This window comes from Schistocerca gregaria, chromosome 2 (genome assembly GCF_023897955.1).
Source record: "Schistocerca gregaria isolate iqSchGreg1 chromosome 2, iqSchGreg1.2, whole genome shotgun sequence".
NCBI lineage: Eukaryota > Metazoa > Arthropoda > Insecta > Orthoptera > Acrididae > Schistocerca > Schistocerca gregaria.
The window spans coordinates 436,665,227-436,691,212 of record NC_064921.1 but is presented as its reverse complement, the minus strand read 5'-3'; the positions used below and the strand labels follow the sequence as shown (position 1 = coordinate 436,691,212).

At 44.1% G+C, this 25,986-nt stretch overlaps 1 protein-coding gene across 4 annotated transcripts in view; it reads left to right on the top strand.

The window, feature by feature from the left end:
* LOC126325143 (alpha-(1,3)-fucosyltransferase 7-like) overlaps positions 1-25,986 on the top strand; it is a 342,267-nt gene that overhangs the window by 211,395 nt on the left and 104,886 nt on the right. For 3 of the 4 annotated variants that reach the window (XM_049995150.1, XM_049995151.1, XM_049995149.1), the window contains exon 2: positions 22,741-22,939. In XM_049995150.1, coding sequence (XP_049851107.1) covers positions 22,742-22,939 — 198 coding nt within the window. In that variant the 5' untranslated portion in view covers position 22,741. Of the gene's footprint in view, positions 1-12,293; positions 12,525-22,740; positions 22,940-25,986 lie in introns of those variants that run through there. The other variant, XM_049995148.1, reaches the window with a different exon arrangement.

The window sequence follows — 25,986 nt, the reverse complement described above, 5'->3', positions numbered from 1 at the left end:
GATTCTTCAATTCCTCCAGGCGTATTTTATGACGAAATAAATCTCGGGTGAACAGCCTGGTATGAGTGTGCATAGGGCACAATATTTGGCAATCGACCACGTTGCCGTCATCAGGTGCACTAATGATGGCAACGTGACCGATTGCCGAAATATTGTGTCATATTCACACTCATACCAGGCTGTTCACCTGAGATTTATTTCGTCATTTCTTTTGTTTCATTTCTGCCACTTGATCTGTAGCATCAGTAGATACGAAGTTCAGTACTGATGAAACCATTCGACACTTAAAGAACGATTACCCATTTAGTAGATTAATATATGTTACTTCACCAATATGGTTGTATGATACACAGATACCTCGTATTAAGACGGTCATCGGTCTTTCCGCAGTGGTAACGCCAGTTCCCGTCAGATTACCTAAATTAAGCGCTGTTGGGATGGGCTAGCACTTGGATGGGTGACCATCCAGTCTGCCGAGCGCTTTTGGCAAGGTGTGGGGGGGGGGGGGGGGGGGGGGAGAACCTAGCACTGATGAGGCGAACTGAAGAGCTCCTTGATTGAGAAATAACGGTTCCGGTCTCGTGAACTGACACACGGCCGGGAGAATGGTGTGCTGACCACATGCCCCTTCATATCCACATCCAGTGACGCATGTGGGATGAGGATAACACGACGGCCGGTAGGTACCGGTGGGCCTTCATGGCCTGTTCGGGAGGAGCATTCGATGAAAATAGAATGGTGGCACTCATAGGAAACTCTGATTTTAGACGACGTAATTGTGTAAAAAAATGTTGTCTTTGCCTCTTCCATTTTGCACATGCAAACAGGACAATACTGATTCACCTTCTGTAGTGTTACAAGGGCTACCGTACTTGTACAACAAATGTAAATATGGATTTCACAGGCTTTGACGAAACTGGAGTCATCATCTCATTTCTCATATACCGTGTCTGTTCCTTTTACAAATTACTTACTAACCTTAACTTCAATGTGCTTCTGTCTTCTTCGTTTTCTGACAAAGGAGCTGGCCGGTGTGGCCGAGTGGTTCTAGGCGCTTCAGTCTGGAACCGCGCGACCGGTCGCAGGTTCGAATCCTGCCTCGGGCATGGATGTGTGTGATGTCCTTAGGTTAGTTAGGTTTAAGTAGTTCTAAGTTCTAGGGGACTGATGATCTTAGATGTTAGGTCCCATAGTCCTCAGAACCATTTGAACCATTTGACAAAGGAGCAGCGTCCGGTCGAGCCCTAGTGCTAGGTCGTTGTTCCCTTTGTACTGTCGAGCTGCCTGCAAAATTTACTTTCACCGGCCACAATGCACATTGCAGGTCCCCTTCTATCCATTTGCAGGCCCCCTTCAATATAGTTTAGAGTGGAACAGAATACAGAGGGGTGATGTTTAACATCTCATTAGCGTTCGAATTGATAGAGAACACTATCTGTCAGAAGATCGATAAGGAAGATAAACGGCTAAGTACTTGTCCTGACAACGATTCCGGCATTTCTATTAATTATGTTGGTATATCTGTGCCAAAGATAAAGCAGCGTTTCCTAAAAGTTATATGAACATCGCTGCTCCCAAAGAGTCTTAGTGAGCGACCCCCTGAAAGCCTAACTGCCTACGGAGGTTAATTTCTTTTGTAATATGGCATACACTGTTTGGGCATTACAATGCGAACAACGCGAACTTTTGATTCGAGCGCACATTGGGTTTTACAGGGGGCGTCGTTCGAGTGGAGCTGGGGCAGTCAGAATTTAGAAGAATGATATCTTTAATAGGAATTAATATTAAATATGAACTGAATGTAGACGATGAGTAAAACAGAGGAAATGTGATGAAAGAAAGAATATTGATTAGTAACACAGATGAAAATATTTCAGCCGTTCAAGGTAACCTTTGCCTCTGTTTGATAAGAAATGTAGATGATATTTGAAATAAATTTTCGTGGTTTTCATGAAGGAAAAAACAGACTGACATCGAACTATAGCGAAAATAGTATTGCAAAAATAGTAACGAGTGATTGGCGAAGTGGAAGTGTTCGGGATGAATTGCTTATCAAAAAGCAGTGACAATATTTACATATTTTGCTAGCAGTTAGTAACTGAATATTGACCATTGTCATATTACTGACCACTGTAAGTGAAACTAGTCATAATCGACCCATAATTAAACCTAAACAGGGCATGAGATGAGTATCAGGCACACGATCACAGGTCTTAGCCTTCCCGTGCTTACCTTTATGTGAGCTCCACACTGCAGTCATGTTAAACCCGAGTACTTTTCGTTACATTTTCTACTGTTTATGGACATAAAGAAATGGATGTAGTTTATACTACGTCAGATCGGAAAATACCACTTCAAAACTGCGCTGAACAGGAATCGAACATGTGACATGCGTGTAACTTCTCGACTGCATTCAACATCATTTGTATGTCCCACATGTTCCGTCAAAGAGATCCGTCGTATTCTGTTGCGCCGCTCTTGTGTATTCTGGAGCTACAATGAAGAGCCAAAGAAACTGGTGCACCTGCTTAATATCGTGTACGACCTCCGCGGGCAGGCAGAAGTGCCGGAACACGAAGTGGCGTAGACTCGACTAATGTGTGAAGTAGTGCTGGAGGCAACTGACGCCATGAATCCTGTGGGACTGTCCATAAATCCGTAAGAGCACGAGGGGGTGGAGATCTTTCCTGAACAGCACGTTGCACGGCACCCCAGGTACGCTCAAGAATGTTCATGTTTGGAGAGTTTGGTGGCCAGCGGAAATCTTTAAACTCAGAAGAGTGTTTCCGGTACCACTCTGCAGCAATTCTGGACAAGTGGGGTGTCGCATTGTCTTGCTGGAATTTCCCAAGTCCATCGGACACGAATGGATGCATGTGACCAGACAGGATGCTTACGTACGTTTCACCAGTGACAGTCTTACCTAGACGTATCAGGGGTCCCATATCACTCTAACTGCACACGTTCCACACCATTACAGAGCCTCCACCAGCTTGAACAGTCCCCTGCTGACATGCAAGGTCCATGGACTCATGAGGTTGTCTCCATACCCATACACGTTTATCAGCTCGATACAATTTGAAACGAGACTCGTCAGACCAGGCAACATGTTTCGAGTTATCAAAAGTCCAATGTCGGCGTTGACGGGCCCAGGCGAGGCGTAAAGCTTTGTGTCGTGCAGTCATCAAGGGTACACGTACGTGCCTCCGGCTCCGAAAGTCCATATCGATGTGTTGCCGATGGCCCAGCATTGAAATCTGCAGCAATTTTCGGAAGGGCTGCACTTCTGTCACGCTGAACGGTTCTCTTCAGTCGTCATTAATCCCGTTCTTGCAGGACCTTCTTCCGGTCGCAGCGATGTCGGAGATTTGATGTTTTATCGTATTCCTAATATTCACGGTATACAAGTGAAATGGTCGCACGGGTAAATCCTCACTTCATTGCTACCACGGAGATGCTGTGTCCCATCGCTCGTGCGACGACTGTAACACCACGTTCAGTCTGACTTAAACCTTGATAACCTGTCATTTTAGCAGCAGTAACCTATATAATAATTACGCCACACACTAGTCTTACATAGGCGTTGCTGAGCTCAGTGCCGTATTCTGCCTGTTTACATATCTCTGTATCTGTATGTGCAGTTTCTTTGGCGCTTCAGAGTATGACAGTGTACCTGTCGTATGAACAGACAGAGTGACACGGCGTGGCTCTGTTTGTTTATTGTGGACATGATTTGAAAAGACCGGCCTCTCAGCTGTGCTAACGGACAGAGCGCTCCTTCGGAGGCCGATGACGCAACTGCGGCAATGCGCAGGTAGCGGACACCAGGCGGCCTTGTGACGACTTCATAACGTTACGGGAAGACGCGTGTTGCGTGCCGCCGTGGGAGCCGGTGGCAAAGGGCAGAGGAGGCTCTGCAGTCGAAAGCACACTTCGGTAGAGTATAAGATTTTAATGCTACCATACTTTGTGAAGAATAAAAACTAAATATCTCAATATAATACTCAAAAGAATTAGGGAACATGTGTGTCAACTTTCGGTATGTTAAATCTATCTTGATACAGACGACACCTGTGGTCTAATTGTATAGCCTGACATTACACATTACATCACATTAATCGTTGTGCCATAGACCATGAATACGACATTTCTTAATGATGTGGAACGTGTCACTTTAACATAATATTTCTTTACACAAATTAATTAATTAATTAATTATTTACAGTTACTACTTCATATCTAAGAATTCATCTGTTGAACAGAAGGAGTTGTCATTCATAATTTTTTTAATATTCTTTTAAATGTTAGTTGGCTATCTTTGGCAAATGACGAGATTTTTTTGGCAGCATAATTCACCTCTTTCTGTGCCAGTGTGACGAATTGTCCCAAAATATGATACGATATGAAAGCAGTAAATGAAAGCAGGCATAGTAGGCTAATTTACTGATATGTTTGTCACCAAAATTTGCAATAACATTAATAGCATAAGTATCTGAACCTAACCGTTTCAGCAGATCATCGATGCGTTTCTTCCTATTCAATTTCTCATCAGTGCACACACCCAGAAATTTTGAGTAGTCTACCTTACCAACAGACTTCCATTCAAAGTCTATATGTATCAATGGTGTTATGCCATTTACTGAACAGAATTGTATGAACTTTGTTTTCTCAGAACTTAGGGAGAGTCCATTTGCAGAGAACCACTTAATAATTTTCTGAAAGACATTATTTGCAATTTCCTCAGCTGATTCTTTCTTCTCGGGTGTTATTACTATACTTGTATCATAAGCAACAAGAACTAACTTTGCATCTTCATGAATATAGAGTGGCAAGTCGTTAATATATATCAAGAACAATAACGGACCCAAGACTAAACCCTGTGAGACACCATTCTTGATATCTCCCCAGTTAGAGGACTGCTGGGTTTTCTAGACTATCTGTACTGTTAATTTCAACCTTCTGCATTCTTCCGGTCAAGTATGAATTAAACCATTTGCACTGTCCCACTCATACCACAATACTTACCACGATTCACACAATCGAAAGCCTTTGAGAGATCACAAAATATCCCAATGGGTGATGTTCGGTTATTCACTGCATTTAATATTTGATCAATGGAAGCATATATAGCATTTTCTGTTGAAAAGCCGGTTGGAAAACCAAAGTGACATTTTGTTAGTACTTCATTTTTACAAATATGTGATGCTACTCTTGAATACATTACTTTTTCAAGAATCAAGAATCTCCGCTTCCAATGTATGCAACAACTGAAGTCGTTCACTAACTGTCGGCTGTCTTATGCGTTACACTATCAGGTGATCCCTTACAAGGGAGTGAATATCTGTGTCGCAGTGTTCTCTAGTGAGGCACACAGATGGCAGTTGTCATTTGAAGACGTTGTAGTCAACCAAACACATGTGATGCGACATTTTAATGCAGTGCAAGTTGCAAGGGCGGTCTGTTTGATTAAAGAAGAATGGAGTTTCCGTAATGTTGCTGCACGTGTCAATATCATTCCACTTGTCATCCATAGGTTGCGGACACGCTCCAGGGTCAACAAGTCAGTACATAAGCCAAGTTTGACAAGGTCGGTGAAGCATTACAATCCCACGTGAAGACTGATAGATGGCCATCTCTGGGTTTCGGCGACGTAGAGCTACCGCCAGAGCTCTGAAAGACGATCTCAGAAGGACCACGGGAGCTGTTGCGTCCGATGAGATTGTAAGGAAACGGTTACGAGGAAGGACCTTACGATCCAGACGTCCTGTTCGAGACTCCCGCTTGACATGACAGCACATCGCACCTCGCCTTCAGTTCTGTCGTACCCACGTCAACTGGCAACTTCGTCACTGCTGGCGAAACGTGTTTTTCACAAACGAGTCGACATTTATTCTGCTGCAAAGTGGTGGCCGTGTTCGTGTATGGAGATGCCGCAGTGAGCGGTACCTGCCAAATTGTATCCAGAAAATCGACAGAGCCTATCAAGGTTCTGTGATGGTGTGGGGAGGCATCAGTGTTGACAGCCATAGAGATCTTGTCGTTGCCCACGGTCGCCTTACCGCCAAGCAGTACATAGAGGAGATCGAGTTCGACCATGTAGTAGGAATTTGGAAATTTGTGGTGACGTACTATGGGACCAAACTGCTGAGGTCATCGGTCTCTAGACTCACACACTATTTAATATAGCTTAAACTAACTTGCGCTAAGGATAACACATACTCCCATGCCAAAGGGAGGATTCGAACCACCGACGGGGGGAGCCACGCGAACCGTGATAAGGCTCCCTAGACCACGTGGCTACACAGCGAAGTACTATGTGGTAGTTGCTGCATAATGTGATGGCCCTAAATTCCTCATCATACACAATAATGCCAGGGCCCATGTGACGGGCGTCACCAGAGATGCCTTCCGAACGGTGGACATTGAACCAATGTATGGAATATGCTTGGCAGACGTGCTAATGGTCGTGCGCTGGGCTTTTATCTCCGCCCTCCAGGGGCTCCAAACGCCGTCCGCGCCCGGACACAGAGCGTCCAGCATCCGTTCCGGTTGCGGTCCGCGCCCAGGAGCGCGTGCCGGTCTCTTGCGACAGGGATCGGACTGATTTGGTAGGACTCTGAAGCATTTTCTGGTGAACTGCAGCCACATTTTGTGGTGTGTGGGCACGTTTCGGAATGTTTTTGACTTGTTCAAAACAGCTTCTGTCTGACCCCATTTTCGGCCAAGTGTTGCATGGCAGTCTTTACTGTCACTTCGACATCACTGAACTTCTCAGCACACTACTAACCAAACCGTTTCCATGACTTCGTTGTCACGCGACTTTCCACAACAAACACCCGCTGCTCCACAGTGAGTGCCATCGTCCTCTTTGCACTGCTGCACTCACACTGAGGCAGGCCGCACTACGCTCTGAAGCAGTGTGGATCGCGTGGCCCCGGTACACATAGTGTGTGTGCCATGGGCTGTGGGTCTGTGGCTATACGCATCCATTTACATCTAATTGTATCCACTCCTCAGGGCCACTCATATTTGCCCCACTCTCTAACATCCCTTCGTACCGACGAAACGGAAAGAAAGGACATTAATGGGAGTTATCAGACAAATATATATACTCCTGGAAATGGAAAAAAGAACACAATGACACCGATGTGTCAGACCCACCATACTTGCTCCGGACACTGCGAGAGGGCTGTACAAGCAATGATCACACGCACGGCACAGCGGACACACCAGGAACCGCGGTGTTGGCCGTCGAATGGCGCTAGCTGCGCAGCATTTGTGCACCGTCGCCGTCAGTGTCAGCCAGTTTGCCGTGGCATACGGAGCTCCATAGCAGTCTTTAACACTGGTAGCATACCGCGACAGCGTGGACGTGAACCGTATGTGCAGTTGACGGACTTTGAGCGAGGGCGTATAGTGGGCATGCGGGAGGCCGGGTGGACGTACCCCCGAATTACTCAACACGTGGGGCGTGAGGTCTCCACAGTACATCGATGTTGTCGCCAGTGGTCGGCGGAGGGTGCACGTGCCCGTCGACCTGGGACCGGACCGCAGCGACGCACGGATACACGCCAAGACTGTAGGATCCTACGCAGTGCCGTAGGGGACCGCACCGCCACTTCCCAGCAAATTAGGGACACTGTTGCTCCTGGGGTATCGGCGAGGACCATTCGCAACCGTCTCCATGAAGCTGGGCTACGGTCCCGCACACCGTTAGGCCGTCTTCCGCTCACGCCCCAACATCGTGCAGCCCGCCTCCAGTGGTGTCGCGACAGGCGTGAATGGAGGGACGAATGGAGACGTGTCGTCTTCAGCGATGAGAGTAGCTTCTGCCTTGGTGCCAATGATGGTCGTATGCGTGTTTGGCGCCGTGCAGGTGAGCGCCACAGTCAGGACTGCATACCACCGAGGCACACAGGGCCAACACCCGGTATCATGGTGTGGGGAGCAATCTCCTACACTGGCCGTACACCTCTGGTGATCGTCGAGGGGACACTGAATAGTGCACGGTACATCCAAACCGTCATCGAACCCATCGTTCTACCTTTCCTAGACCGGCAAGGGAACTTGCTGTTTCAGCAGGACAATGCTCGTCCGCACGTATCCCGTGCCACCCAACGTGCTCTAGAAGGTGTAAGTCAACTACCCTGGCCAGCAAGATCTTCGGATCTGTCCCCCATTGAGCATGTTTGGGACTGGATGAAGCGTCGTCTCACGCGGTCTGCACGTCCAGCACGAACGCTGGTCCAACTGAGGCGCCAGGTGGAAATGGCATGGCAAGCCGTTCCACAGGACTACATCCCGCATCTGTACGATCGTCTCCATGGGAGAATAGCAGCCTGCATTGCTGCGAAAGGTGGATATACACAGTACTAGTGCCGACATTGTGCATGCTCTGTTGCCTGTGTCTATGTGCCTGTGGTTCTGTCAGTGTGATCATGTGATGTATCTGACCCCAGGAATGTGTCAATAAAGTTTCCGCTTCCTGGGACAATGAATTCACGGTGTTCTTATTTCAATTTCCAGGAGTGTAGATTACAATGAAATGTATACCCTTAGCTGCATACAGGCGTTGATATAAGTAACAGGTACAGGACTCCAACCGGGACTCGAACGCGGGATCTCCTGCTTACATGGCAGACGCTCTATCCATCTTTTTTTTTTTTTTTTTTTTTTTTTTTTTGTTCGTCGCTTCTGCTCGGGGCGGACGTCGTAAGACACCCGTTGAAGTTCGCTGTTGATCGATTAATTCAGTCTTTTTATTACAGACGGCAACTAACACCCTGACCGAACACGCAGAAATACCGTGGCGGCGTCCATCTGAGCCACCGAGGACACGGAGAATAGTGCGACTGCAGGGACTTATCTCGCCTGTTCTTTCGGACATGCCCGAAAGAACAGATACCGTCTTCATACATATATAAAGATACAGATGTCAACCAAAGATACTGTTGTCAACCAAAATCATCGAAAGGAAAGATCCTTTACACACACAGAAATTCCGCTGAAACACTGAGTTTCCGAAATGAGTCGGGCATGACTACGGGTGCAGATTTAAGTATTTCAACATTTTAAAGACAGTCGTAATGCTACTGTAAAGATCAATTTTATACATAACATAGATTGAACTCTGCATATTACGAAAGAAAGTGAAAAATCCATGACACTCCCCTTAAGCTGTGCTATTAGTTTCCTACCTAACTGTAACCTCGGAAACTACAACATTTTACGGGAAATCAGAAATATATTTGTGACAACGAAGATTGTATATTTTTCGTTACACTCGCAGCAATTTAAACTGTGCTTTTGTTTTTGTGAATTTCAGTCCGAAAATTGACATGATGCAACTCTCCACGCTACCCTATTCTGTGCGTGTATTTTCCTCTCTGCGTAACTACCGCAACCCACGTCCACTTGAGCCTACTTAAACTGTATTCATACTTTGGTCTCTCTTTACAATTCTTTCCCCCACCATTCCCCCATTATCAAACTTACGATCTCTTAATGCCTGTCAGTCGAACCCTTATTCTGGCCAAGTTGTATCATAATTATCTTTCTTCCACAGTTCATTTCATACCTCCTAACTATTCGATTGATGCACCTAATCTTCAGCTTTCTTCGGTAGCGTCACATTTCAAAAATTTCTGTTCTCTTTTTGCCTGAATTGTTTGTTGTCCATGTTTCAATTACCTTCCAACATTTAAATATGTACTCGATGTAATGAATTTCTCTTTCTCAGGAATGCTTTTCTCGCTGTTGCCACTCTGCATTTTATGTCCTCTCTACTTCAATCATCGTCAGGCTTTTGCTGTCCAAATAGCGAAACTCATTTAGTATTTTTAGTGTCTCCTTCCCAAATCTAGATTTCTCAACATGTAAAACTAAAATAAACTCCTCCCGAACAGGACATGAAGGCCCAACGGGACCGACCGGCCGCCGTGTCATCCTCAGCCCGTAGGCGGCACTTGATGCGGATATGGAGGGGCATATGGTCAGCCCCCGCTCTCCCGGCCGTATGTCAGTTTCCGAGATCGGAGCCGCTAATTCTCAGTGAATTAGCTCCTCAGTTTGCCTCACAAGGGCTGACTGCCCCGCTTGCCAACAGCGCTCGGCAAACCGGATGGTCACCCATCTGAGTGCTAGCCCAGCCCAACAGCGCTTAATTTCGGTGATCTGACGGGAACCGGTGTTACCACTGCTGGCATTTCTCAGCATCAGCTAATATAATTTAACTAAAGTCAACTACCCTTCTTACGTTTATGTAGATACACATCGTATAACCACTTTCGATGACACTACTCATTACGTTCAGCGGCAGCTCTCAGCCGTTTGGACCCCAGACGGAATTCCGATATCATCAGCAAACCTCAAAGCTTTTTTTTATTTTGAATGTTATTTCCTTTTCCAAATTTCTCGTTGGTTTATAGTAAAAAAAACTAGCATGCGCTAACTCAACATATGCACATGCGCATATACTCCTCACCCCAAAAAAGATGACCGCTGAACGGAAACAGCTTCATGCCTACATAGATATCGCTTACAAGCAAATCTAAAATTTCATTGTTTTCAATATTTTTAACGACATAACTAAAACGTCGTTGAGCTTGGTGTTCAGAACTTCGGAATGAAAGCGTCTATTTTCTTTTCTTAGTTTCATATTTTTGCTAATGTCCACATACTACATCAATGATTAACGACGAATGCAGCAAACGTATACTAGGACCGATAATTAATAGAGTGGTTCCAAATACATGCCTTCCAGCTGGCAGTTCAGTTTATTGTAAAACATTTACCTGGCTCATGAGCATAAATATCATTCAAATGTAAACCGGAGCTGCCTCAGCGCGTCACGAGGTTTATCTAGCACCTATGCAGTTTTCCTTTATATTGTCTGCATGAAAAACTGGTCAACCTTTTTGTGGCAGTGATAAATCAAATTGAAGGAGCAACTGTATCTTTGTATCACACATGGAGCTCCCGCATTCCTGTTCGCCACAGGGCGCAATTTTTGGTGGATAAAAAGTATCGCAAATTTGTGCATCCTAAGTAACTTCCAAAACACCTCTCCAAGAGCAAGTGACCATCAACCCATGCGCCGCCAAACATAAATTTTATCTCTAACATCTATTTTGCTCAGTCGTAAATTATTTAAGAATATTTTACTGCTTCTTCATTAATACTTATTTGCCTAAATTTCAGTTCTGTGTAGTTTATACCGGAGTCTACTACAGCTTTTACAACTGTTTTTATTTTTAATGTTCCCTTGGTCTATATCTTTGAATAATATTGCCATAGCCCAGTCATCAGCGTTTATGTGTACTGTGCGGAGGACCTGGGTTCGATTCACTTTACTGTTAGGGTATTTTCTGTGAACGGAGGATTGAACTTTGTTTCACTCTGCCTCGTGATGCCACCTGAAGAGCTACTTGAGTACGAAGATGGTCCGAGATCAAGAACGTCGACAACAGCGAGGAAAACGGTGTGCGGATCGCACTATTTGCTTTCTAAAACACCAGTGCAACCATGTAAATATTAACCTAATTGTAGGAGATACCCAACAAGATGGTGCATTGGTCGGCACACTGGACGTGTATGCGAAGGACGACGATTCAAACCCGCGTCCGCTCGTCCTGATTTCGGTTTTCCGTGAAATCGCTTCACTCAAATGCAGGGATGGTTCCTTTGAAAGGGCACGGCAGACTTTCTTCTCCATTCTTCTCTCATGCGACGGAACCGACGACCTCGCTATTTGGTCCCTTCCTCCAAATCAACCAACCAACAGTTGGAGATAAATTATGGATATTTAATATAAACGGGAAAGTAGTAGAATTTTCATAGCCGGCCGGGGTGGCCGAGCGCTTCCACGCACTACAGTCCGGCACCGAGCGACCGCTACGGTCGCAGGTTCGAATCCTGCCTCGGGCATGGATGTGTGTTTTGTCCTTAGGTTAGTTAGGTTTAAGTAGTTCTAAGTCCTAGGGGACTGATGAACTCAGAAGTTAAGCCCCGTAGTGCTCAGAGCCATTCGAACCTTTTTTTTTTTTTTTTTCATAGCAGCAACTTTCTGTCTGATTGTCTTGGTTAAATTTAGCTGGTATTAGCATGACTAACTTTAAGAAACCTTTATTATTAATACAGTGTAACATTGAGTATGAATGATGTACTTGTCTTTTGTTAATGTACACCTTGACTCGTTCCATTTTGATGAAAGTACGAATGTCCACAGCGTTATTCTTTTTAAATACCTATAAAATAGGACATCCTATTGCATACAACAATGCAATAACAATCACGTCGAAATACAACTTTCATCAATTCCTAGTTTTGTCGTATATTCAGATATCACGTCTCAAACAATTACTTTGTCTTCTCCTCTGTCAAAGATGTTGTTGGCAGCAGGCACAGTCTGCGGTTTTACTAAGCGTTTATCTTTCGTCAACGCTGATGCTACTTTTCTTGAGAAATGTAGAGTACTTCAGAGTTTTATTTACTCACTGTTATCCAGAGTCATGCCAGTTGCAAAGGTAAGACATATGACATAAATCAAATAATTTCAGTTTTTTATCTTTTTGTTGAATGAGTATTCGAATAATGTGAACGTTTTGATGGTGCTATAATTACTTAACTGCCGCAAACAGATTGACAGATGTAAGACGTTTTTGTAAGGTATTTCAAACTTGTTGTTACATTTTTATTTCCTTTTAACAAACAACACCTTCATACGCTAGAGAGTCATTATAGATGTTTGGAATCGGCAATGCATATACGCATAAACCCGTTAAATTGCTATTGAGTTCACAATGCAGTTCACTACCAATTCTATACAGTTAGCACAATGTGCAGTGCAGTGTATTACTAATACAGCTATCTAACAATACCACTATTCCATAACGATAATTATGCAATTATGCCTGAAGTGGCCAGGATTGTAAACGAATGAAGGTTTTTTTTCCGCAGACACCAATTTATATTGTGAGTTAGATTTTGTAGATTACGGGCTGGTCAGTAAGACCACTTTGCAGTACTTCTTTTCTGGAACCGCCATCAGCAGCTCTCGAATCAAACTCATATTATTAAAATCTGTAGAGCTGATACTCAAACATGTTTATAGAAATCTTATGGGGTATATTTGACACACATCTGTTTGATATTAGGTCGTGAATAAAAATATCAACCGAAACAGAGAACTCTGCTACACCGCAGCAGGAAACGTTAGTAATTTCCAAGGTTTGCCTATCTAACGCAAGGGTCCATAAATATGTGTGTAGAATGTCACCCGATGTCGACCACTTGAGTCTGGTGGCGTGAATTATGGTAAAATTTTAGTGCGTTACCAGGGGAAAGTAGTTTATCATTTTCGGTTGTGAATAGAATGAGTGAAAATTTAACAGAGTGCCATATCCTCACATGACAAAATCTAATTCCTCGGTTATGTAGTATGGGAGTTATACCTCTTGTAATATCTACATAACTTAAGCTTTCGTGGAAAAATCGATCTTCTTTATACTCTCCCGATGTTTCTGACTGACATAGCAAGACTGAACCCAGATTATGGAAAAAAATTGCTGCTGGCGGCTTACACAGCACGGGTAATAGTGCATGACGAAGACATAGCTGACGAGTAAAGAAACTTAAGTTACTTCTTTCATTTGTAATTAGCTGTAACTTAATAAACTTTCGTGTTTTGTTGTTGTTCTCGTGAACACTGTACACAGAATAGGTAACTCGCGCCATCACATTCGTATGGTCAGCATCATGTCACACGTTCGATGTATATCGTTAGGGGCCTCCCGTTCGATAGGCAGTCATTCTTCTAAATTAACTACGCCTTGACAGTCCACCTACTGTACGTACTAAAATCTGGCGATTCCACAGAATACCATTCATCGCGACAGCAAAATTTGCTAAAGAAGCGCTAACTTCACTTTTTCAAAGCAGACACGTTATTCAATGAAATTGTAGCTTGGTTCTTGTTCTAACAATGGGTCATATGGAGTGGCTCCCTACGACTTTGGGATGTGGTCAGTGCCTGTCTAGACATCAGTTTCTTTAAAGCAAAACGACGCATTTCTAAAACAAAAAAAGTAATAATAAAAATAATTATAAAAACAAATAAAAAAGAATAATCTATTTTGAAGTTTAGAATATTTCCTAGCGCTGTTTACTTAAAAACATATCTATGTTAGTACTGAATACATAGGTTGCTCAATCATAGCGTGATCAAATTTTAGCAGTAACGTCGCTAATTCGATCCTCGATAGTCGGTTGCAATTGTATTTTACTTCTTTTTAGTTCCAGAGTTATTAAAGTGCCACCCACACGAGCATTGCTGAAGGATCACTTCGTAAATCACATGGATATCACAGGCAACCTGATGGATTGTACATGATATTCGTGCATGAAACGTGACTGCCTGACTGGTTATGTGATACAATGTGTGGCAATACGGCTGTCTGGCTGCGACTCGTTTGCCTAGTTATTAACATCTGCATCTACATCTATACTGCGAAAACCATTGTCAACCTTATGGCAGCGGGGCACGTCCAAATCTAACAATTATTAGCTTTTTTGGTTCCATTCACGTATGAAACGCGAAAGAATGATAGTTTCAATGCCTCCGAGCATGCTATAATTGATCTAATCTTGTCCTCACGATACCTACAGGATCAATAAATGGGTGTTGTATATTCCTAGTGTCATAATTTAAAACCGGTTCTTCGATCCCTGTATGTAGCCTTTCTCAAGACGGTTTACGTCTATCAAGGTTCTGCAAATCCAATTTCTTCAGCATCTACGTGACACTCTTCCTTGGATCAGACACACCTGTGACTATTCGTGCTGACAGTTTTTTTATACTTTCAGTATCCCCTATTAGTAGTATTTGACAAGGGTCCCACAAACTTGAGCGATGTTCTAGGATGGGCAGAACAAGTTATCTATATAAGCAGTTTCCTTCGTAAACTGATCGTATTTCCCCAGTATTCACCCAATTAACCCAAGTTTACCCATCGCTTTACCCACAGCTGAGCTTATGTGATCGTAAGTTTCTTATCCATTCGAAGTGTTGCACCCAACAGATAGCAACGTTGACTCACTGATACTTAGGTCGTAGGATACCACTTTTTTTTTCATTTTGTGAAGTGCACAGTTTTATATTTCTGAACATTTAAAGCTATTTTCCAAGCTTTGCAGAACTTTGAAATCTTATCAAGCTCCGAATGAATATTTAGGCAACTTCTTTCAGATAGTCCTTTTTTATAGATAACTATTATTTGCAAAAACTCTGAGAGTACCATTGATACTGTGTGCGAAGTCTGTAATCCACACCATGAACAGTAAGGGTCTCAACACATTTCCGTGAGGCAACTCTGAAGTTACTTTTACATATTTCGATGACTCTCCATAGCCCTGTCTAACAAGAAATCCTCGAACCATACACAAATTTCTCTTGGTACCTCATACGATTTTACATTTGATAATAACCGTCGATATGGTCCTGAGTCAAATGATTTTTGGAAATCGAGAAATACGGCATCTACAGCCTGCCGGAGTGGCCGAGCGGTTCTAGGCGCTACAGTCTGGGACCGCGCGACCGCTACCGTCGCAGGTTCGAATCCAGCCTTGGGCATGAATGTGTGTGATGTCCTTAGGTTAGTTAGGTTTAAGTAGTTCTAAGTTCTAGGGAACTGATGACCTCAGATTTTAAGTCCCATAGTGCTCAGAGCCATTTGAACTGCATCTATCTGATTGTTTTGATCCAAAGCTTTCAGCATGTCATATGAGAAAAACGCGAGTTAGGTTTCATATGATCGATGATTCGGAAAACATGCCTGTTGGTTGGCATGCAGGAGGTCATTCTTTCTCTTTATGTTCGACTTCAGAATATGTTCTAAGATTCTAAAATAAATCTATGCCAAGAATATTGCATTGTAGTTTTGCGGATCACTTCTACCGCCATTCTTATGATCGGATGTGACCTGTGCTTTCTTCTAACTACTGGGCACGGATTATTGTTTGAGGCATCTACGCTAGATTATAGTTAAAAGAGGGGATAAGGCAGCAGCAAATTCAGCATAAAATCTTATAGGAATTCCAATAGACCCTGGAGGTTTGTTTAGTTTAATTGATTCTCTATTTTTTCTCCACACTACTGATACTAACACGTACTTCACTCATCTTTTCAGTGGTACGAGGATTAAAATGGGGCAAGTCTCCTGGATTATCCTTTGTAAAATGACATTTTAAAACGGAGTTGAGCATTTCTGCTTTTGCTTTCCTACCCTCAATTTCAGTTCCTGTCTCATCTGTGAGTGACTGGACGCTCACTTTGGTGCCACTAGAAGCCTTTAAATACAAACAGAATTGCTTCGAATTTTGTGTAATATCATAAAACAAAATTCTGCTACGAACGCGTTTCTTTCAGCATCTCTCTAGCTATAGTCATATGCTTTGTTTTGTACTTATTATGCAGTTATCTCGAATTCCTTAGAAGTTTCTTCCCATTGACTGTGTACCTTGGAGATTCTCTCTTATTATGAACTGTCCATTGGGTACATATCTATCCAGTGCATTGTCATTTGTTCTATTAAAATTGACCCATAGCTCCTCTAAATTCTCCTGTCCTGAGCTAAAAGTTTCAGTTTCTTCATTGAGATACGACACTACTGCTTATTTATTTAGTTTACTGAACGTATATATTTTTCTACTTGGTTAAGTTGCCCTTTGCAGTCGATAATCGTTGTTGCCACTAGAATGTCATGGTAATTACAGTATGATTGTGGAACTTAAGTACAAGCGAATTTAGTTTATCGCTAAAGATGTCTTTAACGTCTGGAGGTGAGTTTGGTGGTTGATAGAATGATTCAATTGCAATTTGATACCTAATTTGGCATGCACCTTCAATTTCTATTTCGGCAGATTTGAGTGCCTTATGTACTGCGACAAATACACCACCTCTATTTACCAATCCTCTCGATGTACACTAAAATTTTTCAAAAAATCTCCCCCTCTCAGCTTCAAGTTTTAACAAGCTTTCTCAGTCTAATATTACGTGAAGTTCACTGCTCTTCAGGAGCGCTTCAAATTCTGGGATTTTATTGCGAATGCTTTAACAGTTAACTATTAGAATTTTAATACTCTCCCTTATGGTGGGCATTCCTTTGGATCTTACTCTAATACTTTTGCCTCTCATACAGCTGTTCTTATCTGCACTGGATGGATAGTAACCTAATATAATCCTCCACAAGCAGTCAGCTACCAGGGTAGCAACTTTTGAAGTGTAGTGCACATCTGACCCATTTAGAAAGATCTTACAAGTCCAAAGTCCAGGATGTCGCTACCTAGCTTGTCACAGAATCCTTGAAGTCTCTGGTTCAGTCCTTCGAGTCGACTCAGAACCAGCGGTCACGATAATTTCTGGTGACAATGCTGCAAATTGTAAGCTTCTTTCAAACTCTGTGATCGAGGCTGGTCTTCTCAACTATCTCCGCCAGTGGCTGGAAAACGACTCAAGTATGATCTCGGAAGCCAGAAGACAGGCCTCGTTTGTTCCAACTTGCGCCACGATCTCCAGTTGACTGCACCATGTTCCCTCAATGACTGCCGGAATAGCCTCTTCATTATGTTGAACGAGGCCACCAAGCGTACACATTAAGTACACCTGGTGTTTCTACCTGTCCCTTGCTGCCATTTTGCTGAGGGGTACCTTTATTCGCTAACGATTAATATATACCTAACCTTTTGCATTTGCTTCTTCTTGACACAGAGTAAGGCGGGTTTCCAATTGGTAAAGTTCCAGTTTCAGTAAATGACAGCACATCGAACCTATTGGTTAGGGGGATGAGTAAAAAATTTACTTTAGTATTTATAGATATTCAGGGACCAGGAACCACTTCGAGAACTGAGGTTAGGCCGGAGTTGCTATTTATGTTAAGAAGTAATAAAAAATACGTTCCTGTATTTTGCAATGATTAGCGTTTTAAAGATTGCACTGCAGAAGTAGAATTAATGCGAAGTCCGTAATAATAGTCACGGTACATTTGGTTCCATCTGACGATTTTGAGTTATTTATGAAATAGTTTCACTTACTTTTAAAGTTTTAAACTTCTGAACAGAATGACATAATCTAATTTTAAATTGTCATTTAATTTTAATTGTTCAGAGCAAATCTATTATATAGCTGTACTCTTTTCTTTCTTATTTTATCCTCCCCCCCCTCCCAGCCCATATGGGCGGCACAGTAGACAGTCAGCGGTAAATTCAACCTACTTGTCAGTCAAGTGACATGTTAAGCTAACTAGACTATATAAAACACTAATACAAATATGAGATATTCACAAGTGAATTGAAATGTTTAAAGATGAAATTAAAGGATGTTTTTATGTACTAGACACAGGGATATCTTCGGTTTTACTTTGAAACGGAAATAACGAAAAAGTGGGGTGGATTTATAGTTGGTAGGATGGGTAAATGTCCGTGCGGATGCATGATTTGTCGAGGGAGACAGTCAAAATTTTTGAGAGAGGATATGAGGATGTGGAGGTGTATGGCTTTATACATCTGGATGTGTCCTACCAACACATGGTTTGTCTCAGTCAGTCTTTGCATAGCTGACGCATTGACCATGAATGGCTTCAGGTAGGTTCCTATGTTCGACAGATTCTACTTCTTGAAGGTTTTACTGCGTTCGCCTTTTTCGAAGAGCTTTTCTTATGGTTAAAAAAAGAATGTTTGTCAACATTGTTGTTCTTGTTGTTGTTAAAGAATGGTTTCATGCAGCGCTCCACGGTAGTCTAACTTATCTAACGTATGCAAGACTTTGTTTGTCTGTATAATACGGCACCCCACAGCGATTCGAACATGGGCGCTGCATTCGAGGTCGATCTCCGTAGCTCAGCAGTTAGCATGTCCGACGTCCATTGAAGGAGCCGTATTCAGCTTTCAGCATATCCAGCAACGTATTTCCTCGTTAGGGGGAGTGAAATGAGTTGCCCACAGCCTTGTGAGGACAACTGAGAAGCTACTGGAATGATTAGTAATGGCTCGTAGGTTCGGAAACATGAAAACGGCAGGCAGAGTGGTGTGCTCACCCCATGTTCTTCCGTACTACCTTCAAATGACGCCATTGAGAAGAAGGCGATACGGTGGTCGGTCATCAACTCGCCGTCGTCAGGACTTGATCGCAGAGAACAGGTCATAGGAAAAAATAGTGTGGTGTAGCCTTGGTCTCTCTCTACAGTTTATATCCTCCCACTCTTCTTGCCATTACCAAATAACGAGGCCATGCTGACAAGAAACGCATCCGAATTTTTTAATGTGAAAATTCATAAACCTTCTTAAATAAGAACAAATGTTATTAACGTTCTCCATCTTTATTCTTCACGTCTTTATATTTGCAATCCTCTGCCGCTAGAAAGCTCCGAATTGTGATGTGTAACATTACGGTGTATAACGTAAATATGTCGGTGCGTGAGAAACAGAGTGCTGTAATCGATTCGATCGTTGATTTCGCTCTCATGATTCATCTTCCATACAGTCCCGACTTGGTCCCATCCCATTTTCATCCGTTTCCAGAGCTTAAAGAACGCTTTCGAAAACTTCACTTTGATAGTTATGAAGCGGTGCGAGCAGTGGTCAGGTTGTGGTTCTATCAACGAAGTCAGGCATTTTACAGTGACGGTATCAATAAATTGGTCTGTCGTTGCGGAAAATGTGGTTCGTCACCAGGGTGATTACGTTGAGAAATAAGTATGTAGACATGGAATGTAAAGACGTAGAATGTTAATAACATTTGATTTAATTAAAAAGCTTTAAGCGTTTTCACCAAAAAAATTCTGTGGTATTACTCTTCAGCACTCCGCCGTAATTGTTCCTTGATACCTCATGATATATCCTATCGCCAGCCGCGGTGGTCTCGTGGTTCTTGGCGCGCAGTCCGGAACCGTGCGACTGCTACGGTCGCAGGTTCGTATCCTGCCTCGGGCAAGGATGTGTGTGATGTCCTTAGGTTAGTTAGGTTTAAGTAGTTCTAAGTTCTAGGGCACTGATGACCACAGCAGTTGAGTCCCATAGTGCTCAGAGCCATTTGAACCATATATCCTGTCAAAGTATGTCTTCTTTTAGTCAAGCTGTGCGATAAATTTCTTCTCTCTTCGATTTCGTTCAGTGTCGTTTCATGAATTATCCGATATACGCGCATACCAATTTGATCTTCAGCATTCTTCTATTGAATCACACTTACAAAAAGTATGTAAACATTTTGTTTCACTTCCGGACAAAGTAGATAGGAAAAGAGTTTATAATACATTTATATTGTAGCTTAATACATTTCTTTTTCAGAAAACATAACGTTCTACATATGTTTCTAATTGCTATTTTAATCTGTAACCTTCGCAATAACGTTTGTGTACTCTACAAGTAATAGCTTCTGCACTCAGTAACGTTAGCAAACTGTCTGATTCTACTTTACTTTTGTGTCTGTTGTGCTACTATTACCTGGACAGAGTCCGCTTCTTTTTCTTTGAGGGGGGGGGGGGGGGGGGGAGGGAATGGGAATGAACAATGGGCATATCAACAACGTTAATGTATCTGTTACTGGTGGCACTAATGCGGTGAGGTGACAAAAATCATGTGATACCTCCTAAAATAGTGTCGGATCTCTTTTTGTCCGGTGTAGTGCACCAACTCGCCCTGGTATGGAATCAACAAACAGTTGGAAGTCCCCGTAGAAATACTGAGCCATTCTGCTTCTATTGCTGTCCATAATTGCGAAAGTGTTGACGGTGCAAGATTTTGCGCACGAACTGACCTCTCAGTTATGTCCCATAAATGTTCGATTGAATTCATATCGAGTGATCTCGGTGACCAGATCATTCTCTCGATCTGTCCAGAATTTGCAAATGCACTTCTCGAGTTTGCCGCCGGGTCGTATTGTGTAAACCGCACAGTGTTTCATCGATGCAACTGCTCGACATCATCAGGTGGTGGCAGTTGCTGCTGTCACTGATGCAAGGCGTGACTGATGATAATCGGAATTTATCAGGTCGGGAGCAAGAAATACGCGTGCGCGGGAAGACCCTCGCGGTTGGGGGAAACCGGCGCTCCTAGTGTCGCCTGCTCGGAGCAGCAGAAAGGCCTTCCACGTGTGCCCTGTGGGCAATGACTGTGCTGCCGGACGCTCCTGTGGTTAAAAGCTGAATTAAATCTCAGCAGTGCGCTGCGTCGCATGAATTGGAAGTTCTCGTTTTCCCTGTTTTGATTTAATTGTAGTCGGTGCTGGATTCCAGGCGGTGCTTATTGTCCGCCGTACAACTGCCATCACCTGATGATGCAGAGCAGTGGCATCGATGAAATATTGTTGCGATTTACACAATGAGATTCGTCGGAAAACACGTGGAGTGTATTTGCAACGCATCCGTCGGGAAAGAATGAAAGTCACATGTCCAGAATTTTCTTCAAAACAATCGCGAACAGCTGTAGCCCGGTGACATGGCGCGTTACCATGGGAAAATGAGGTCCATGAATGGTTGCAAATCGTCTCCAAGTAGCCGAACATAACCGTTTCCACCTAATGATCAGTTCACTTGGACCAGAGGACTCAGTCCATTCCATGTAAACACAGCCCGCACCATTACGCAGCGACCACGGCTTGCACAGTGCGTTGTTGACAACTTGGGTCCATTGCTTTGTGGTGCTGGCGCCACAGTCGGACCATACCATCAGCTCGTACCAACTGAAATCAGCACTCACCTGACCAGGCCACCAGTTTTACAGGCGTCTAGAATCCAACAGATATTAGAATTATACATTAATACCTTCAGATGCTGACGGGCGTTGATATATATCAACGGGGACAGGTGATATTGTGTGCCCCGACCGGGACTCGAATGGATAGCGCGTCTGCCATGCAAACAGGAGATCCCGAGTTCGAGTCCCGTTCGGGGCACACATTTTTACCACTCCACGTTGATAAACATCAACACCCGTCAGCAGCTGAAGGTATTAATATATAATTCTAATTTCGTTCTAGACGGCTGCAGGTCATCAATGGTGTCTGTTATTTGGGACATGTCCTAAAGGACAGTCATCATATCCATATAAGTATATCCAACAGATATGGTCACGAGCCCAGGAGAAGCGCTGCAGGGGATGTCGAGCTGTTATGAAAGGCACTCACGTCGGTCGTCTGCTGCCACAGGCCACCAAAGACAAATTTCGTCGCGCGGTCACAACGGATACATACGTCGTGTGTCCCACATTGATTTCTGCGGCTATTTCCCGCAGTGTTGTATGTCTGTTAGCACTGACACCCCTATGCGATCGCTGCTGCTCTCGGCCAACAAGAGTTGGCCGTCGGCCACTGTGTTGTCCGCGTACAGAGGTAATGCCTGAAGCTTGGTATTCTCGGCACACTCTTGACACTGTGAATCGCAGAATATTGAGTTCTCTAACGATTTCCGAAATGGAATGTCGCTTGCGTCTAGATCCAACTATCATTCTGCGTTCAAAGTCCCGCCGTGCGGCTATAATTACGCCGGAAACCGTTTCATACGGAACACCTGAGTACAAATGACAGCTCCCCAATACACTGCCCGTTTATACCTTGTATGCACGATGTTACCTGCATCTGTGTACGTGCATGTCGTTATCTGATGACTTTCGTCACTTCAGCGTACATGGCAATATCGAAGTCTGTGTCAGCCGGTTTGTAGTTGCCCAATGATAAGTGGTGTTGTTGTACAGGATGCGGAGGAGCCGCGCGGTGTGGTCGCTGCTGGTGGTGGCGGCGCTGGTGTGCGGCTGGACGCTGCTGTCCGTCAACGACGTCTACAACAACAGCCTGTCCGATGCCCCTGTTCACAACGCCTGGGAAGACAGCGACGAGCCTGATGGAGACCTGGATGGCACCCTGGCCAACTGGCGCGGCCTCACCGACGAACAGGTGTGTTATGTGGCGACCGCTGCCTTCCCTGAGGTGTTCTACATCCACTTGCATACGCCGCTGGCCACAGAGTACCAAATTATGGGACGTATCCTGTGCCACAGTTAAGGCGCGCACACACTGGGCCAACAAAGGCCAACGAACTACAACCAACCACTTTGTTGGCCGAGATGTGCTTAGAGTGTGTGGGCAGCAAATCGGTATCAACGGAGCAGTTGGCCTTGGCTGTTGTTCTGACTGCCAGCCCTACATCAAAGCGTTGGCGGTGGGTTGGCCTTGGGTCCCCTTTCCTAGTATGGACGTCGGGTCGCATGGTCGTAGTTCAGTAACTATTTGCTGTGTCTGTTGAACGGGTGTGGCCGCGTGGGATTAACCGAGCTGCCTAGGGCGCTGCAGTCATGGACTGTGCGGCTGGTCCCGGCGGAGGTTCGAGTCCTCCCTTGGGCATGGGTGTGTGTGTTTGTCCATAGGATAATTTAGGTTAAGTAGTGTGTAAGCTTAGAACTAATCACCTTAGCAGTTAAGTCCCATAAGATTTCACACACATTTGAACATGTGTGTGTCTGTATTTACTGCGTTTAAAAATGTTGGTCTGTGGAGTGGAATGTGGATTCAACGGTAAGCTGACAGATTTTTACCGTCAATGTGAGTGTTTATGGAATCCTATGAACTGCTACTATAAAAACCAACTGAATAGGTTAGACGGCTGGTGGGAAATAAGCGAGCTATTAGAAAGTAATGTCCACGGTGTGAAAAAGAAAATGAAACCTGAACTGACATCTGTTTCTTTCGTTCGGAAAAATTATGAAATAGCCGATATTACATTTCGTCTTTGTCAGACATTAATTTTGACCCGCCATGCTTTTCACTATTTTTTAGAAGATATGTCGTCGACCATCACCGTTTCTTCTTCTTCTTTTCCTGTTAATCAGCTACTTATAATGCCAACTGCCTTGCCGCAGTGGTAACACCGGTTCCTGTCATATCACCGAAGTTAAGCGCTGTCGGGCTGAGCTAGCACTTCGATGGGTGACCATCCGGTCTACCGAGCGCTGTTGGCAAGCGGGGTGCACTCAGCCCTTGTGAGGCAAACTGAGGAGCTACTTTATTGAGAAGCAGTGGCTCCGGTCTCGTAAACTGACATACGGCCGGGAGAGCGGTGTGCTGACCACATGCCCCTTCATATCCGCATCCAGTGACGCCTGTGGGCTGAGGATGACACGTCGGCCGGTAGGTTCCGTTGGGCCTTCCAAGGCCTGTTCGGACGGAGGGAGTGAGAGCTACTTACAATAAAATAAATGCCACAAATGTGACAAGTGCTAAATCCTCTTCTGTCCTCGTAATATCGACGGGTAAAAATGCAGTTAAAATGCTTCTTTATACCATTAACAAAATGGGAACAACCTCGACAAGTCATCAGAGCCAACTGCAGTTCCAAATGGCCGTTTCTCTTGGCCCCAAACCCTTCGTTTGGTGAGGATGCGAGGCCAAAAGCCAGAGCATTGACGACCAACGTCCTGCCGAACCTTCTGTCAATCGTTAGTTGGCTTTGGCTGGCCTGCTGTGTACGGGGCTTTAGTCATTCACTTTCTTGCCCCTGAAACAAATGGAGCAAGGGAAAACATAATTCCCTATATGCTTCTATACGAGCCCTAATCTTTCTTATTTTATTCCTATGGTTATTATCATGGACGGAAGCTGGCAAAAGTACAGTACTCGCTCTCGTGTCGTGTATCAAAGTATTATTCACTGAACTTGGTCAATAACGTTTTGCGACTTATTCCTTCCAATGACTCCCATCTAAGATCACGCACAGTTTCCGCAACACCCTCATTAAAACAACTGATATAAAATCTGTCAGCACACCTCTGAATTACCTCTATGTCTTACTTTAATCCAACTTGGTGATGATCCTAGACTGCAACCGAGAACCATTGCAGCGTTTACATTACAGCGCTATCGCTTTCCCCCAGCACTAGCGAAGTGTTGCGGCATCTGTCTCTCCCTTAGTGCTGTAGTAGTTATTAGGACCTATACATATATACGAATGCAAAAGACGAGATTAGTTGCATTTTCAGCGTGGAACGGGGTTTGTGGTTTCAAAACCATAAATTGATAACCTGATGTCATCCCTAAAGGGAAAATCGGATTATTCAGTGGAAATAACAATACAATAGCTAGTAGGCACAACGGTTGGCACACAATTCTCACATTCTAGAGGACGACGGTTTAAATTTATACCAGGCCATCCAGATTCATAGGTTTACCGTGATTTCCATAATTCTTTCAAGACAGATGACCGATGCCAGGGTGGTTCCTTTGAAAGGGCACAGCCGATTTCTGTCCCCATGTTTGAAACATTCCAGCGTTTGCTTAGTCTGTAATGATGGAACATTGAACTGTAATCCACCTTCCGTGACAACAAAATATCAAGTGAATTTAACACGATAGTTCTGTGCCATCCAGAAAGTAATGCGATGATCACATAGTTGACAATATACACTCCTGGAAATTGAAATAAGACCACCTTGAATTGATTGTCCCAGGAAGGGGAAACTTTATTGACACATTCCTGGGGTCAGATACATCACATGATCACACTGACAGAACCACAGGCACATAGACACAGGCAACAGAGCATGCACAATGTCGGCACTAGTACAGTGTATATCCACCTTTCGCAGCAATGCAGGCTGCTATTCTCCCATGGAGACGATCGTAGAGATGCTGGATGTAGTCCTGTGGAACGGCTTGCCATGCCATTTCCACCTAGCGCCTCAGTTGGACCAGCGTTCGTGCTGGACGTGCAGACCGCGTGAGACGACGCTTCATCCAGTCCCAAACATGCTCAATGGGGGACAGATCCGGAGATCTTGCTGGCCAGGGTAGTTGACTTACACCTTCTAGAGCATGTTGGGTGGCACGGGATACATGCGGACGTGCATTGTCCTGTTGGAACAGCAAATTCCCTTGCCGGTCTAGGAATGGTAGAACCATGGGTTCGATGACGGTTTGGATGTACCGTGCACTATTCAGTGTCCCCTCGA